The 17,066-nt window shown below is 47.0% G+C and overlaps 1 protein-coding gene across 1 annotated transcript in view; it reads left to right on the top strand.

Moving 5' to 3' along the window:
* The window catches only part of Prep (prolyl endopeptidase), a 93,536-nt gene that overhangs the window by 68,872 nt on the left and 7,598 nt on the right, over nucleotides 1-17,066 (top strand). The window contains exons 11-12 of the mRNA XM_031346508.1: nucleotides 13,970-14,106; nucleotides 16,496-16,590. Coding sequence (XP_031202368.1) covers nucleotides 13,970-14,106; nucleotides 16,496-16,590 — 232 coding nt within the window. The remainder of the gene's footprint in view (nucleotides 1-13,969; nucleotides 14,107-16,495; nucleotides 16,591-17,066) is intronic.

Here is a 17,066-nt window from a genome sequence, read left to right as displayed (position 1 = left end):
GCGTGCGTGCAAACATACACACACATATACACACCACACACATGGATGCACACACACATACACATACGCACACACATACACACACCACACACACACACAAACACACACACCACACACAGAGACACATGCACACCACACACACATATACACACACACCACACAGACACACACACACACACACACACACACACACACACGATGTAACAGTTTTGAAGGTGGCGTAGGGAAAGGTGAAGGGCAGTGTTTTCATGGAGCACTGAGGTCTCACTGTGTGCTTCAGAATTCACCGTGGAAGTTAGCTGAAATGGGATCAGTTGTTCTCAGCTAGCTGCCCCCCAGTTTGTGGTCATCTGTACAGTGACGTAGTCCTGCATAAACTGACGTCTGGTGGTGCTTTGGCACTCTGATGAGGGTGTAATGCTCCTGGGCAGAACTATTCCTATGCAGATCTGAACTGTTAAAACAACTTAGCTGAAAAGACGGTAAGGGTCTCTGTTTCCCACGGTAGAGAAACGTGCTACGTGCCCAGTCTGTGGCCGGTGCCAACTTCATGGTCAGTGTTTTCTCTTCCGTGTGTGGAACAGAGAGCATCACTTTGTACCAGCCCGGGACCATCTAACCCACAATGTGAAGGTACCCAGGTAGCCTTGAGAGTGCAGCCAGTCCTCAGTGAGGGACCTTATAAAGTCTGCACTGTGGCTTACACGATCTCAGAAAAGCCAGAAAAAGCACATGTTCTTTCATATCTTTCATCTAGCCCATAATAAATCTCTATATGTGAACAGATCATGTGGGTGTAGTATAATGTGAAGAAGAGAACAGGGGTCATAAAGAGGTGGAAGAGGGACTGAATACACTAATAGACACAAGGTCCCAGAGGATCTATGGTCATTGCTTTCTAGTTCCAATTCTGAGATGCGATTTTGTTTGGTTTTGGTGGTGGTTAAGTACCTAAAATATATTCAGTACCGAAAGTGTATGGCTTTTGTTCCAAATGCCTGTTCTAGCTGGGTAAAAGTTCTCTGACTTTGTATCGACTTTAGGGCTGTCTAGTTTTGGAGCGCAGTGTTTTTATTAATTTGTAAGTTTTTTATGATAAGGCTTATGACATTAAAAATGAAAATAAAAATTCAAAGTCTGCATGATGAAATGTTCTGAGCCGAACCTCTCTGGGTTTCTCTGAACGTTTTTCTGAGGAATCAGTTCTATGTTAGATAATGAGTGTCTAATAGTTTCTGTGGGTCCAGGAGAACAGGGGCTTCCACCTTAGAATAAGGGGAGGGTGCCAGGTAAAGAAACCTGTAGGTTCTCCTGCATTGTGTGGGATGTGGGGCTGCGGTTCTCCTGGATGGTGGGGCTGCGGTTCTCCTGGATGGTGTGGGATGTGGGGCTGCGGTTCTCCTGGATGGTGTGGGACGTGGGGCTGCGGTTCTCCTGGATGGTGTGGGACGTGGGGCTGCGGTTCTCCTGGATGGTGTGGGATGTGGTGCTGCAGTTCTGGACGGTGTGGGATGTGGTGCTGCAGTTCTGGACGGTGTGGGATGTGGGGCTGCGGTTCTTCTGGACGGTGTGGGATGTGGGGCTGCAGTTCTGGATGGTGTGGGATGTGGTGCTGCAGTTCTCCTGGATGGTGGGGCTGCGGTTCTCCTGGATGGTGCGGGATGTGGGGCTGCGGTTCTCCTGGATGGTGTGGGATGTGGGGCTGCGGTTCTCCTGGATGGTGTGGGATGTGGGGCTGCGGCCCAGCAAGGTGGGGACTTTGTTTTGCAGGCTTACTTTACTGAATTGTTAGTGTATCAAACAGTGGCTCATGTAATCTGAATGGCTTGGATGTGTCCGTTTATTGTCTAACAATACATATTTGATGCTACAACTGTTATAAGTCAAACCGAACTTAAACCTAGCACCACGAGTAATAGTTGTTTGTGCTGCAGATGTCTTCACCCTTACTTAGTGTATGAAATATTTAGTAATTCAGATATCTGCATGTGTTACTGAATTTGGTATTCTATGTGATAAAGCCTCTTATGCAGGTTTTAACGTCTCCCTGAGAGTTGTGGCTTTGAGAATTGTAAAGACTGCCTGATGCTCAGGCGAGTGCACTTAAACTCCACCTCACTGTCTCAGAAAGCAGTGGCATCATGTCTTTATTCCGTAGCAAAGTAGAAAACATCAGTGGCGTAATGTGTCTGCCGCTGGTGTCTGTCCCTAGCCATTTTAATAATTGTTTTCTTTTTTAAAAGATGGGATCAGTCTGGATGTGGTGTCAGCACTCAGACAGAAGGATCTTAAGTTTGAGGCTAGCCTTCAGCCTTTTACAAACAGCATCATCAACAACAACAACAAACCAAGAAAGCCAAACTGCCTTTCAGGGTAGACACAGCTCTGGACACCAGGGGAAAGCAAACCAAAAACGTTCACGGCTTGAAGGTCACAGGCAAGAACGCAGAGGCCTAGTCTAGGCAGGGATTCCCACCTCTTCCATTGCATAGCCACAGGTAGTTTCCATTTCCAGCATGACTTCGTGGCCTCATGGCTGTCGGGGTTTGGCCACACTATCTATTCTTTAGCCGAGCTCGGCTGTGCACCAGAACGAAGCTTAGGTCACCTCTGCTGGTGTGTCATGGGTAAAGAGTGAGGCTGAGTTACAAGGAGGTACGAGATGTCGTTTAAATCATAGGGGACATATGTGCCCCGCTCAGAATAGCAGGATGTGGGGGACATAGTCTAACACTAGCTACTTACTTGATACAGGCCCGAAACCAAAGCCCTGCATGCCCCCTGGTGGCCGAGTTCCTAAATCTCATGCAGAGCTGGGCGAAAGTAAAGACCCATAGAAAAATTGAGACCTTATTGAGTTCTCCTGTAACCCAGTCATCATTCAGCATTGACGTGTTCATTCACACTGACTTGTGTGTACTTACCTGAAATGTGTTTGCTGTTGTTTTAAGTTTTATTGCATTGTGGTCAAATAGGATGCGTGGAATTGCCTAAAGTTTTCTGAATGTGAACCTGGACCCCATTCACTCGGCTAGACCAGCTGGCCGGTGTGTCTCACGAATCCACTGTCTGCTGCCCTAACCCCATCCCAACGCTGGAATTACAGACACACTGTGGGGTCTGGCCTTTAGGACGATGTTGGAAATGGAAACCGAGATGGTTGTGCGTATGTCGCAGGCAGTTTCAACTGAGTCATCCCCTTGTCTCAACACAAGCACTTGACAGGGACATGCTTCTCCTCTAAAGCTGTAGAGTTGTAAATAGAGGATATAGGTGCATTTGAGGTTAGAGATGTTGCTCCAAAGAGAGCAGCTTGCCCAGCAGAGAAGCAGTGAACCAGCATCAGTGAACCAGGCCCGTGTGGGATGCAAATGGTATCATCTACCTGCCAGATTCTCAGAGCTGCAGACATGAAAGCTGATGCGAGCATGGTAGTCCCTGAACCTATTGGGCACATTCAAAAAAGACCTCCAGTCATGCATAAAGGGGAGAAAGAGAAGTATTTATCAGAGGACACCAGTATTTAATAAGGTACCCGGAAGGAAGAAGAACCAGGGAAGCATGTGTTGTGGAAGCCAGGGGGAAGAGGTTCGGGGGTCGGGGGGGGGGGGGGGGGGGGGGTGTGATGACGTGGCGCAGTGACGGAGACATCAATCCCTCGCCAGCCTTAGCCGTGAGCATTTGGCCACACGCGAAACCTTTGAATGCTGGGAGCAGACGAGGGAAGGTGCACTGTAGTCAGGGTTGTGCGACCACTCGCTTTCAGTGGTGCCCAGGCTTTGTGTGTTAACTGTCAGGAATGTTGTGTGAAGCTCACTCAGTGCGAGTTTGTGTACAGGGTGTACTAGCTTTATAGGTAGCTTTTCTGCACACCCCTGAAATTCTTACCTATCGTCAGGACGGCATCCGATGTTCCATTCAAGACTGCCACGAATAGGATTCCCTTACTCATCTTTGGCTTTTCATTTCCCTGATTACCACTGCAGATAAATTAAAAAAAGGCTGTGCGATTAAAAGTATATTTTTCTGCGTTTAGAAACATTTCAGAGCAATATACAAATCTTTTTGTCCTACTAGCTCTCAGTTTCACCAGTGAGATCTCCATGCACAGATACAAAGACACACTTCACAGGGTCCCCTTTCGAATATCAATCCAAAGGATTTGTCCCAGTATCCTCCGAGCAGGAGTTCTGAGCTTGGTGAGTCGCCATCCTCTTCCAGCAACCCTTTGTCCTTCCCCTTGATGAGTTTCTTCTTGGAAACTGCCCGTGAAGCTGCCTCTGCGCCTCCAGACACTGCTCTGCAGCCTGCTTTTGCCAGTGTGCAGCCAGGCCCAGCCCCCTAGGCCTGCTCAGGGTTCTCAGTGGGGGACTGCAGAGCAGAGTGGAGCTCCCGGGCACCTGAGGCTGTTTCTTAACTTGGAGCCATTCTTCGTGGACTCAACCTGAGGTTCTATGTTGATGGTTTATGTCATCCAAGAGATTCAGATCAAAAGATCATAGCAGCCGTAGGTGTGTCTGACACCGAATTCACCCCTTCAGATTCTGGAAAAAGAACTGTATTGTGTATACTTGCCCCTCGGTGTCTCGTGCTGAGTATGAGGCTTATATTGAATGTGCAGATAGAGTAATGGTCATTGGACATTATGTTGGGGTTGTAGCTGTAGTACACTTGACAGAACCATCCATTCAGGGTCACTCGTTATGGAGTCTTGTTTAATTCACCCCCCCACCCCCACCCCCATGCTGCCATGAACTGCACAGAGCCTACTCCCTTCTTTTCTGACTAGCATCTGTTCTCTTTAATAGTTCGCTCTCTTAACTAGCAGCCACAAGAATGTAAAGCCACGTGGTTCTCTTCTGTTCTGTAATCAACATTCTGGTCAGAGCATTTGGGTTAGTCCTTCATTTTTCTAATACAGTAAATAAGTGTTCTGCTATAGTTTTGAGGTAATGAGGGTTTGAAATGAAATTCCGTCTTCTTGCTGTGCTTTTACAATGCAGGTGCAGTCTCTTGCAATAAATTATCAGAGTTAAACAGTTTAAGGTCCATAAAGCTCTCTGCCCTGGCATTGCTAAATTAATAGGTTAACGGTTACACATAAGGAAAATGTCAGATGTTAAAAAAATTTTATTAGTAATAAGCTGGGAATTTGTGACCTTAAAAAGCTTGTATAATCCTTTATAGCCCTCAGCCAGAGCTAATTTTATTATTTCCAGCCTGCAAAGCATTATATGACCAGACTCTAGGCTACTGTATTTGTGTGTACTTTTAATGAGAGACCATTTAAAAAAGTTACATTGCTTAATTGAATACAGAGCCCACATGGGATACGCATCGCTGCATTTATCTAGTGTATGGTCTCTAAGCGTAGACTCAGTACCACCCTAAGAGAAGAGGCAAAGGAATAGACAACTGTAGAACAGGCTCAGACATAGGTCTCAGGAGCAGCCCCTGAAGGAAGGGCTAGGAGATGAGTAGATCTCTTACTTATAGTAGCTAAGAATGTGGAGTCAGGAGGCCAGAAAACCCTACTTAGATCTCAGCCCCATCATTTCCAGGACATGTGGCTTGGGCCAGTTAACCTTCTTACCCTGTTTTCTTTTCTTTGCTTCTCTCTCGTATTTCTTTCTTTGCTTGGTCTCTGAGACAGACTCTCACTATGTAGCTCAAGCTGGTGTTCCTCTCTGAGCCCAGTGTTCCTCTCTGAGCCGGGATTCCATGCAGCAGATCACACCTAGGAGGCTAGTTACCTCCATGTGCCAGAGTGGCGCCAGGTGCAGTGGGCAGATCCAAAGCATAGACCTCCTGTGGATTAAAAGCAGAGCATCTTCAAGTCTTAAAGGAGCACGTGGCACGCCGTAATCCCTGCAAGGGCGTTCGACATGTCGAGTAAGCTGGTGTGCATTTAAACCACACTACAAAGGAAGGAAAGCCGTTTGTGAGGAGCCGAAACCGATGGGCAGACTAGTGTCGGCTTTTATTTCGTGCTGTGTGTGGGTTGGCGGGTGACAGAGAACAACTTGCTGCAGTCCTCTCAGATGACTTTGTCAAGTTGACATAAACTATCCAGCACAACTTGGGCCCCAGGGATTGAACTCACTCGGGTCATCAGGCTTGGCAGCAGGCACTCTACCTGCTGAGCCATCTTGGCAGCCCCTAGTGCTTGCTTTTAAAACACCAGGAACTGGGTTTGACTAGCTTGTGTAGGAATGTAGTGTAACTAGGTCGGTCTCCAGGCTCCTCCGGAGCGAATGGTCAGTACACCGTTGGAAGTTGCTTTCTCTGGTTTACTAGAAATATTCAAGCAAAGAATACACCTGCCTGACCTGTATCGTTGGAGCGCCCGCAGCTGAATTTGAGGGGAGGGGGGTCAATATAAGGAGCTGCCAAAGGTGGATAAGTATTTGTTCCGTTGTAATTCCTTTGTGAAGGGATGTGGCATTGGATTTGAGGCTTATGGAATAGCTGCTTCTCTAGACAGGGTTTGGGAACTAGGAAGGAGTCAGCAAGGGCAAAGGTAGAGAGAGGCTTGGCTCTGGAGGGAACGGAACATTCCGGAATGGGGAGTCGGCACATTAAAGGGAGGCTTGGGGGGGCTGGAGAGATGGCTCAGTGGTTAAGAGCACGTGCTCTCAACCTCGTCCAGAGGTCCCAAGTTTGATTCCTGGCACCCACAGAGGGTAGCTCACAACTTCTTGGTAGGCAGGGGACCCAGCTCCCTCTTCTGCCCCAACACATGCACGCTAAAATTTAAAAACCAAATTTAAAGGGGGAGCCTCAGAGCTAAATCCAGGAGTAGGTGCTCAGAGCCTGGAAGTTGGAAGGCTATGCTGCCGTGCCAGGGGCCAGGAATGGTTTGAGCCCCAGGAACAAGCTGGCCTGGGTGTTTGGGGACTAGAACATTTATTCAGAATACAAGTCTCCCTATTATTCACTTAGCAGACACTGATGGATGGCAAGTGGTGCCGGCCTCTTAACCCCGGATGATGGTGAAACTGTCTGGTCTTACGGAGGAGCAGGGGCACACATGCACACTGGGGGCAGGTCTCTGGATGGCATCTTTTGCCAGAGCGGCCGTGTGGCCGGAATAAAACCCCACTGCAATGGCAGGATCCTGGGCAGTCTCTGCCTTCTCCTTTTCCTCACAGAGACTGCCCTTTCTCTCCCTCTCCTCTCCTCCCCCACCCCTCCTATCTCTGACTAATTCTGTCAATCTTTTTTCTGATCCGTCACTTTGCCCCTCAATTAGACATCATTGTTTGGGATTAAAGGTGCATGGCATGTCCACACGCCAACCGGATCACACAAACATAGGACTTTGGATGCGATCCCTTTCCAGGGCAGCCATATTGGTGGATTAAAATTCCTCTATAATTTTGACCACCACAGAACCTACGTACACATACCCATACACAGACACACATAAATAAAAATAATTGAATCTTTTTTTTTTTAATCTTTCAACCTGAGTTGGCAGTAGATGCTCAGTTACTAAGAAAGTTGGAATGGCTTTCTCTTCAAGTTTCTCTCCAGCAGTTTCTGTCTTCTCTGTGACATGAACTATGTCTGTCTTAAATTGACACTTTTACTAGAAGGGCGTAGCAATATCAGGAGGGATTTCCCTCGTTTAATAATTTGTTCCTCGGGGCTGGCGAGATGGCTCAGCAGGTAAGAGCACTGACTGCTCTTCCAAAGGTCCTGAGTTCAATTCCCAGCAACCACATGGTGGCTCACAACCATCCATAACAGGATCTGATGCCCTCTTCTGGGGTGTCTGAAGACAGCAACGGTGTACTCATTCATATACATAATAAATAAATCTTTTAAAAAATTTTTCAAAAGAAATAATTTGTTCCTCAACATGGTGGCACTGGCCGCCTGCAGCGGGATGGGCTTTCTGAGATTCACTGTAAAATGGTGATCACTGGAGTCTACATAGTCTACCTCCGTGTCAGGCTGCCGTCTGAAGCCTTCTGCAGTTTCGGCTTGGCCCACAAGGAGGCAGCGCCTTCACTCTGTGTCACATTTGCAAAGCGGGCTGTGTTTGAGATGCCAAATACCTCATGCCATGAGCATGACACCATTCCGCCAAGTGTCGCTGGAAGGCCTCGGCCCTCAGTAGGTGTAGTTTCCACAAATCTCACAGTTGTCGTTGATATCCTGCTGTGAAGCAGCCAGTAGGTGGTGGGTTTGCCGTCCCAGCCAGCCTGACACTGAGGTATGAAGACTCCGGTGGACATGTGAACAAGAAGACATACGAGGATCTGAAAAGACAAGGGCTGCTCTAGGGGTTGGCCATGCCCGGGCTTCCCTGAGAAACCTGAGAAAAAATATTCCCAACCAAATGTTCTTAAAAGACTTTTTTGCTATGTAGTATCTACCTTAAACAAAACACGCTGGCAGATTGCAGAGTTGAGATGTGCTTTATCTTTGTTTTATATTAAAAAGATCTGTGGGAAAAAAAATGATGATCACCATCTCTGTGGCAAGCATGGTTTTTAAAGTGCTTCAGTGACTGTCCGTTTTAAGGGTGTGGTGACTACAGAGCAAGCAAGAGCAGGCATCTCCAACACAGGGACATGCGTCCTATGGCTGCCCTAGAGGCTGTCAGTCACTGTGTTGAAGAGAAGAGAAATGATTTTTGTCCAATGCACACCTGTCCAGACATTTGCAGCATTTTGTAATGGAGTAGAGAAAGCTGCAGACGGGGAGGTGAGAGGCTGGCGCCAGGCAGTAATGCTTGGCAGCCCTCTGTTTTTATGGACTTTACCTTGTTGCTTGTCAGATGAGCGGATGAAGTACTGGGCTGACCTAGTATACCTGAAGCACTTTTTCTTTTTTGTTTTTTTTTTAAGATTTATTATTATTATACATAAGTATACTGTAGCTGTCTTCAGACACACCAGAAGAGGGCGTCAGATCTCATTACGGATGGTTGAGCCACCATGTGGTTGCTAGGATTTGAACTCAGGACCTTCAGAAGAGCAGTCAGATCAGATCTCATTACGGATGGTTGAGCCACCATGTGGTTGCTAGGACTTGAACTCGGGACCTTCAGAAGAGCAGTCAGTGCTCTTAACCACTGAGCCATCTCCCCAGCCCCCTGAAGTACTTTAAAGTCACACGATTTGGAATTACCATCAGGGCTGAGAAGAAAACTGGGGCAGCCTTTGTTTACCCAACCTTTTGAGTGGGAACGTGCAGGCTCACTGTGCCCAACGCTCTGCAGTTCAAGGGGGATCCCACTGTTACTCTGCTGTGCGTGTCCAAGATGAACAATTTAAGTTTTTCAAAAAACCTGAAGGATGTTTAAGTACAGAAAACTTGACAGTGTGTGTTGAACCTGGTTTAGAGTCAGACTCTTTGAGCTTGATGCCCTTTGAGGCGCTGCTCACAGTTTGGAGCCAATATGCTGCCTCCTCCAGGGATGGCTGATCTTCATGGTTGTCATTGTAATTGGTCCTGGCTTCTTCCAACGGCTGAGCTCCTTTGATTTCTAGGTTAGCTCATGTGGAGGTGACAGTCACACAGGTCCTCTAGTGGCCTAGATGGCTGGGGTCTGGCCCTCCCCTGAGGATGCACTGGGAAACCCCATCTTTCCTCAGGATAGTCCTCTCCTCCTGCAGGCTTTGAACTTCAGCACTAGCCACTGCTCAGAGGACAGGTCGTCTCTTTCAGGGGACATCATCTTTGTGAACAGCTCTCTTTTCACCCATGACTAACAACATCTACTGTTTCTCTGTTCTGTCTTGTCTCGGCACTATGAGCAGGCAGCCAGACAGCTTAACTGCTATGTAAGGCCTGACTATCCTAGGTACCTAAGTACCTAGTCTGAGTGAGCTGGTCAGCCGTAGGAGACAGATGAAGCCGCTCATTGAGAATGCTACTAAATAGAGCACCTTGATAGAACAAGAGCATCAGGGCAGGTGAGGGCAGGCTGGCTGTCCTGCTCAATGCCAGAATTCTAGGCCTTTCTTAAGAGAAGGCCCACCTTTTTAACAGTAACAAAGAGCAGAACCATCTCTACCCCTTCAGGATCCCAAAGTACTTAAACTTTGTAGGGGGAAAAAAAAGGCTTTCTGAATTCACTGTTTAACTCTGGATTACCATGACAGTGTATTTGATGAAGACTCACATCTAAAATAGTCTTTCTTGAGATCTAACAATTGGCATCTTCCACCATAGACTCTTGGAACTTATAATCTATTAAAGGAAAAGGTGTGCCCATCACAGGCTCTTTGTGGGTCTGCCGAATGACTCGTGTGCTGTGCCCCGGCAGGAAGGCAGAAGCAGTGTTACCAGCTACGTGATAAGCCATTAGTCCAGGGCGACAGAATTTTCCTGCCTCTCAAGTGGGCACCTGCTGGATCCATAGAAGTACTTTGTGTTCCTGTCCGTTAAGGTTTCCTAAAAAGCTTTAGCATCCCATTACAGAGTAGTGCCTGCAGTGGACACCCAGAAAGAATAGATGGCAAGTAAAGGAGAGATGTTTTGAGGTGACCCCGATTCATACGTGCAGGCATGCTTCCAGGCTTATGGCAAAGTGGGAAAGGGTGTAGCTATGGCTAGAAAACATATAGAAGAGTGAGAAGAAAGACCAAAGCCCTCACTGATGATTCTTGAAAAGAGAGAATCAGAGCAGAAGAACACAGAGGCAGGAGAGAAGAGACATGTAAACTGTGAGTATGGGTCTCACTTATGTAAGGTCAGTCCGAAGGAAGCCAAAGATGGAAAGTCGGCTTGAAGAGCAAGCACGGTCATACCTAAGGCTTTGTTTTATGGGATAGGAGACACTTAAAGTTTATTTACATGCCCAGGAAAAGGGAGAGAATGCCAAAGCATAAGTGGTGACTGGAAGCGAGCAGTAGTGGAGGAGGGGTAAGGAGCGATGCCAAGACTTGGTGGTCTTTGTTTGCTATGGGGGCAGCAGAGGCGGAGTGGGCTTGGAGAAGGTCTTTTGAGAACTTCGGATAGATAGTCTCTGAAAAGGTGGGTGGGATACGGAAGGAAAGGGGGGATGCCAGTACAGGGCGGTGCTACTGAAGAGAGTAGAAAATCAGAAGCAACTGCTCTAGAACCCACTTGGATGGTGTCGGGTAGCAGTGGGAGTAAGGAGACATTTAGGAAGGACAAGTGAAAAGAGATGCAAGGGATTCACACAGAAATGGGAGGGTTGTCACACACACTGTAACTTCAGAGCCTAGATGACGCTCATTTGTGATGCATTTGTGACTAGCATTTCCTGGGTCTGGCTACTCGGGCCAAGAGAAACCACTGGGTTGAGATTAGAGTTAAAGGGGTTCGGGAACTAGTGACAGTCACAGGGTTGACCAGGAGTAGGTAAGAAAAAAAAAGGCAAGGAAAGCTGACAGGGGATTAAATGTCCTAAAAGCTTTAGAAATGTTAGAGGTCACTAAGGTGAGTGTCCCAGAAATGTACCAAGTCTACAGGCCTAGCTAGGGGCTCCATGCCCCTTGAAACATGAAACGGGTCGAGATGCTTAGACTCAACCAAAGAGGATCATAAAACCACGGGTATAGACTTAATGCAGAGCATTTTGGTGGGGTTTGTGAAAGAAAGAGTCTGTTGGCTTCTCCTGACCTAGCAAAGTGGCCTCAAAAAGAAGCCAATGTGTGATGGGAAATACCTACACTCTTCTCTTGCGTTGGTTTGGTTTTTTGTTTGTTTGTATTATGGGTATTTTATTTGCATGTGTGTCTCTACCATGTGTATGCCTGGTGCCCTCAGAGGCCAAAGAGGTTATCAGATCTTCTGGAAATGGAGTTACAGATCATTGTGAGCTACCAAGTGGGTGCTGGGAATTGAACCTAGGTTCTCTGCAAGAACACCGAGCCATCTCTCCAGCCCTGACTACTTTTAATGACAATTTCCAAAATGCTCACATGGCTCAGTTATCAGTAGAAAAGGAGCCATGTGCGTATTTTAGGATTGAAATCACCCTTTTGCAAGGCATTTTCTCAACGTTTGGCTTTTAGACTATTTAAAATACTATTATTGTACCATCAGAACCACACCAGCTTAAGTCATAGTTAAGAGTCTTCACTGGAAGACATACCGGGGCTTTGGGCTCTTCACAACACTATGAAGCCAGGTGAGGAGGGTGGTGTTGGCAGTTTTACCTGGGGAGCGGAAGTGTCACGTCGCAGGGAGCTAGGAGATGGGTCTGAAGAGGGGACATCTGTCCACTTGCCCGGGAGACGGTCAAGAGTTTGGGGAGGAGAAGCTGAGCAGGGGCTGGGGACAGTGCCTGAGTTAGGTGTAGCTGAAGAGACACCAGGCTCTGCACAGATGTTTGCAGTATGATGTGACCTGGCTTTTCCGTTATCCTGTAGATGTGGGTGTTTCCTCTCTGTGTTTACTGTACCCTGCCACATTGTTAGGCTCTGCTAGTGCCTTCCAGTGTAACTTTACACAAAACTGCCCTGTGAAATCTGCAGTGTGCTCCATGGATTCTGAGCTGCCAGACTTGGTCCGTTCCTCAGCGGTCTCTCTTTCCATTGTCCGAAACCAAAGTATCTCTTAAAACCCAGATGAGTTCTTGCACTATCCTGTTTGCTTTCTGTGGCTGTGCTAAACGCACCGTAACCGAAAGCCACTTGGGTGGTAGGGTTGATTTGGCCTGCACGTCGTGATTTGTCAGGGAGCGAAGCCAGTGCAGGAGCCCAGGACAGGAACGAAAGCAGAACCACGGATGAATGCTGCTTGCTTACCTACCGGCTTGCTCCTTGTGGCTTGCAGAGCCTCTCACACAGTCATTAGGAAACGCACTACGGACTTGCCTACAGAAAATCTGATGGCGGTGTTTTTAAGTGGAGGTTCTTTTCCCAGATGATCCTAACTTACGGCAAGTTGGAAAAAAAAAAAAATCCAACCAAGACAGCCACTCCCACAATGCCTGTCCCTGAAGTCCATCCAGTCTGCCTGCTCTCCGCTCTCCTTTCCCTGCTCCCTCCGTTTGCTTCCGAGGACTTTGGGGCAGCTCTCTGGTGCAGAGCTGTACCCTAAAAAGCCTTTGGTGCAGTGGCACTCTAAAATAAGAGGGGAGGAGGAAGGAGCTCAGTGCCCTCCTTGGTGACCAAGGTCAACAGGATGCGTCAAAGCCCAGCTGAGCCAGGCCTCTTCGCAGTGCCACATGCAGTCAAAATACCATGTTTAAGAAGCCATTGACAGCAGCCTGCTTATCTGCTGTTGGTAGCTTATCTCTGCAGTAGTGTTCAAGTGTTCCCTTCCTTAGCCTTTTCTTTCAATCCTCTATCCCAAAAGCAATGGGTATGGAAATGTTGACTGAACTTGCCATCGATGTCCCCGATTTAGAGAAGGTTTCTGAGCCTTAATTACCAGCTCGGAGAGAATGGCTTTGTTTAGCCAAGAATAATAGGACTCCGAGATGCCCCTTGGCAGCTCTCCGAGCCAGTGCTTTTTGTTCTCACTAAAATTTGTTTGATCGTCAAATGCAGAAGAATGAAGACATATTGAGTGCCTTGACCTTTAGAGAGGAAGTTGGACGTGAAATTTGTCTTCAAGACAAGATGTCCCCTTAGATTAAATTGATTGGCAGAGTCTGGCTTTCCAGCAGCGTGAGGCGTTGAGCAGCAGAGCACCAAATGCCCGTTCTCCTCTGTGGCTTCATGATGGGTACATTGGGTGATTAAAAACCGAAGGTAAAAAAGATGAACAGCCTGTCCGAGAGCACCTAGCTAGTGATGGGCTGTGAATTCGGGCTCCTCGCCCAGTTTCTACATCCCTGTTCTCCGCTCTCAACCATCTCTGAAATGAAAGCATGCCTCACCGCCACGCCAGCCCTGGGGCAGTCCTAGATTTTCACCGTGCTGCCGTGCGCGTTGGACAGAGAACTCAGCAACTTTTTGTTCTCGCCTCTAAAACTGTTCACTTTTTTCGACATCACGCCGTCTGTAACGAAGGATTCCGCTTTCCTTTGTTGTAGGTTTTCTACCCTAGCAAGGATGGTACAAAGATTCCGATGTTTATTGTGCATAAAAAAGGCATAAAGCTGGATGGCTCACACCCTGCCTTCCTGTATGGCTACGGGGGCTTCAACATCTCCATCACACCCAACTACAGGTAAGCACAGAGCACTTGACATGGGTGTGACCTTCTGCACATAGTGGGAACTACAGGTAAGCACAGAGCACTTGACATGGGTGTGATCTTCTGCACATAGTAGGGATCTGCTAAATCACGTGTTTCTCGCTTGGTGGTATTTCATAGAGGGGTAGGACTTTAGAAAACTACTTGAATTTTTACTTAGGGACTGCATAACCTTTATAAGCCAATTTTACTATCATTATTTGATGCCCTCAGTATACTAGGTTGTTGGAGAAGTAGCTGTGGAGTCAGTGTACAGCTACATACATGGTTATTAAAGACTAACCAGGGTCTTAAGGAGACTCTCCTGTCTCCATTGGCAGCTTGTCACAGCCCTCTGCATCTCTTCAGAGAAATACTTTTGTAGCTAATGATTGCATTTTCTCAGCAGAGGCCTAAAATCCATTGTGTTAATATTTAGTCATAAATACATTTTCTGAACACTCTAATGCCTCGTGTGTTTTAAACTGTTCTGTGACTATTTTCTAGGTAACAAATGCTTATACGTGCATTACTATTATTTGTATAAATAGTTCTTGTCAGTCTTTGTGCAATCTCAATATCCCATTGCTGGTATGAAATAGGATTTGCTTTGAGTGTTTTTAATAAAAGGATTTCGTACTTGAAGCCCCAGCATTAAGCGTACTTCTGAATAGCACTCTATTTGAAGTCTGGTCCACAGATTCACCCCGGATCTTTTCTATTTGAGAAGGGATTTGTGGACTGATGGTGACTGGGACAAACTAATTCATACACATCTACCTGCTGTCCTAAACATGACTAACTACAACAGAGCTGTTGCCTTGTTTTGGACATTGGATAACTGTAACTGCTCATTACTTTACATTTAATGAAATTGAAAGATGGCCTATGCCCTCAGAATCCTTTAATTGAGACTGGACAATCCTGAGGAGTTAATTGTTTACTTTGGTTGGCAGGACAAGGGAGCTCTTGTATAAAATCGTGATAGGACAGTATTTCATGATGAGGGCTCCAGTCAAATGTCACCATGGTGGCACTACCCAGGGTACAGGCTGAAGTAAGGCTGGACAGAAGCAGTCTCACTGTTTGAAGCCTTCTCTGGCCTGCTGTCTCCTTAGCTCAGCCATATCTGTGGTCCCATCACAGGCCAAATTAATTCTGAGACAATTGATCTGGAAACTCGAGCCAGTCCGTGACTATTAGCTGAGCCTAACTATGGCATTGCTTACCATTCTTTATATGCAGCTTCCAGTGAGTATGTTGTGGGAGGTGCAGGGATGGTGACGCTTGCTCTCACGTGTTCCACGTGAGGAACGAGATGTGCATTCTCTTCCCTGTTCCCTTCATCCTAGTAGGAATGAGATCACGTCGATCCCTGAGTGGATCTACCAGGTCTAAAGCTAGCGGTCTATCCATTTGAACAGTAAGTTCCTTTTAGACTTGTAGGCCAGGAATCAAGAGAGGACCCCCAGGGCTGTTTGATCTCAGGAGTAGACGCCATAATTTCAAGAGAGATCATCAGAGATGCATAAATATCTAAAGACCAAATCATTAAGTCATCTTGGCCAATTGGGTACGGTTAATCTGATGGGGTCTACCTCCTTCTGACTACCTTTCATGTCCTCAGTGATCCCACGGTCACCTCTACGAAAAAGAAGAACATCAGAAATAGTGTTCAAAGCAAAATAACTTTAACAATAGAAAGATGTCACTGTGCATGCTTAGGTCAGAGGGAAAAGAAAAGAAAATCCAGGGTTTTCAAAAGGCTTACTTTTTTTTCTTCTGGACAACAGTTTCTTATTTCTAGAGCATACTTTCCAGCCTCAGCTTATTCCTCTCCAATTCTTTGTAGTCTCCTATTCTTTCAAATCATGTATTATGTAATTATTACCTAAGTTTCCTTAGAAGAGGAAATATGCACTTGGTGGAGAAGGCGCTTGTTTTCCAAGTTGATCAGTGCAGACAGCATTACCTATTCACAGGTCCACTCTCAGAGTGATTGGTAGCCCAGCTCCACTCCCTCCTGACCTCCATCAGTCCGTTTGCCGTGGTAGCCATTGCAAAGGTAGACAAGTGTAACCCGGGACCTCTGGTTATTCCTGTGTCTACATTACGAAGTATGAATGGCCAGTGTGAATTGTTTACTAGTGTAGGAAAGTGAAATGTACTATTTATGAAGACACCTGAGCTTTGCAGGCAAACCGTAATCAGACGTTTCATGTCTTGCACTTTCGTCAAATAATAACCCAAATACCGGGCTTCTATGTGGATGCAGTTCCGCCTGGCGTGTTCTCGGGATACATCGTGGTGTTGAGATGGAGGGAGGAGTCTTGGTGCTGGCTAGGCGATCCTAGAAGATTAAACTGTCATCTCTGATTCTCAGCGTGTCCAGGCTCATTTTTGTGAGACATATGGGCGGTGTCCTGGCGGTGGCTAACATCAGAGGCGGTGGTGAATACGGAGAGACGTGGCATAAAGGTGAGCCGTTTCCTCTGCAGAACCAAGAGTCTGGCCTGATGGAAGCACAGGTTGCACTGATCCAACCAGCTGGGCCGGAGAAAAGCGAGAGCTTTTTAGCAGAATAAGAGCAGCCCTTTCAGACACATTGCGTGCACAGCTCTCCCATCACAAACAACTCTTTCTGTGTTTTCCTTTGTAGCCTGGCATAATGAAGCACACTTTTTCAGAAATATTCCTCGTAAGATTATTGTAGGATTTTCGTTTCTCCAGCAGCGCCTGAGTTGCTGGAGGGGGGGTGTGTCGTCTTTGGGGGCTGCTGTTAGTTCTCCTGATGGCCTTGCTTGCCAGTTTGCTATTACCTGGCTGTCTCAAAAGAGGCGTCAGAGCAGGCCAGTTTCCGCTAGGAGAAAGCAATGGTCCCGTAGCTTTCCTGGCTCCCAGCATTCGGAGATAGCAAGTTGCCTAGCACTGTTCTGAGAAGGCTGAGTGAGTAG

The sequence above is a fragment of the Mastomys coucha genome, unplaced genomic scaffold (assembly GCF_008632895.1).
Source record: "Mastomys coucha isolate ucsf_1 unplaced genomic scaffold, UCSF_Mcou_1 pScaffold3, whole genome shotgun sequence".
Classification (NCBI taxonomy): Eukaryota; Metazoa; Chordata; class Mammalia; order Rodentia; family Muridae; genus Mastomys; species Mastomys coucha.
Note: the sequence above shows the minus strand (reverse complement) of the source record. Positions and strands in the feature narration are given on the sequence as shown.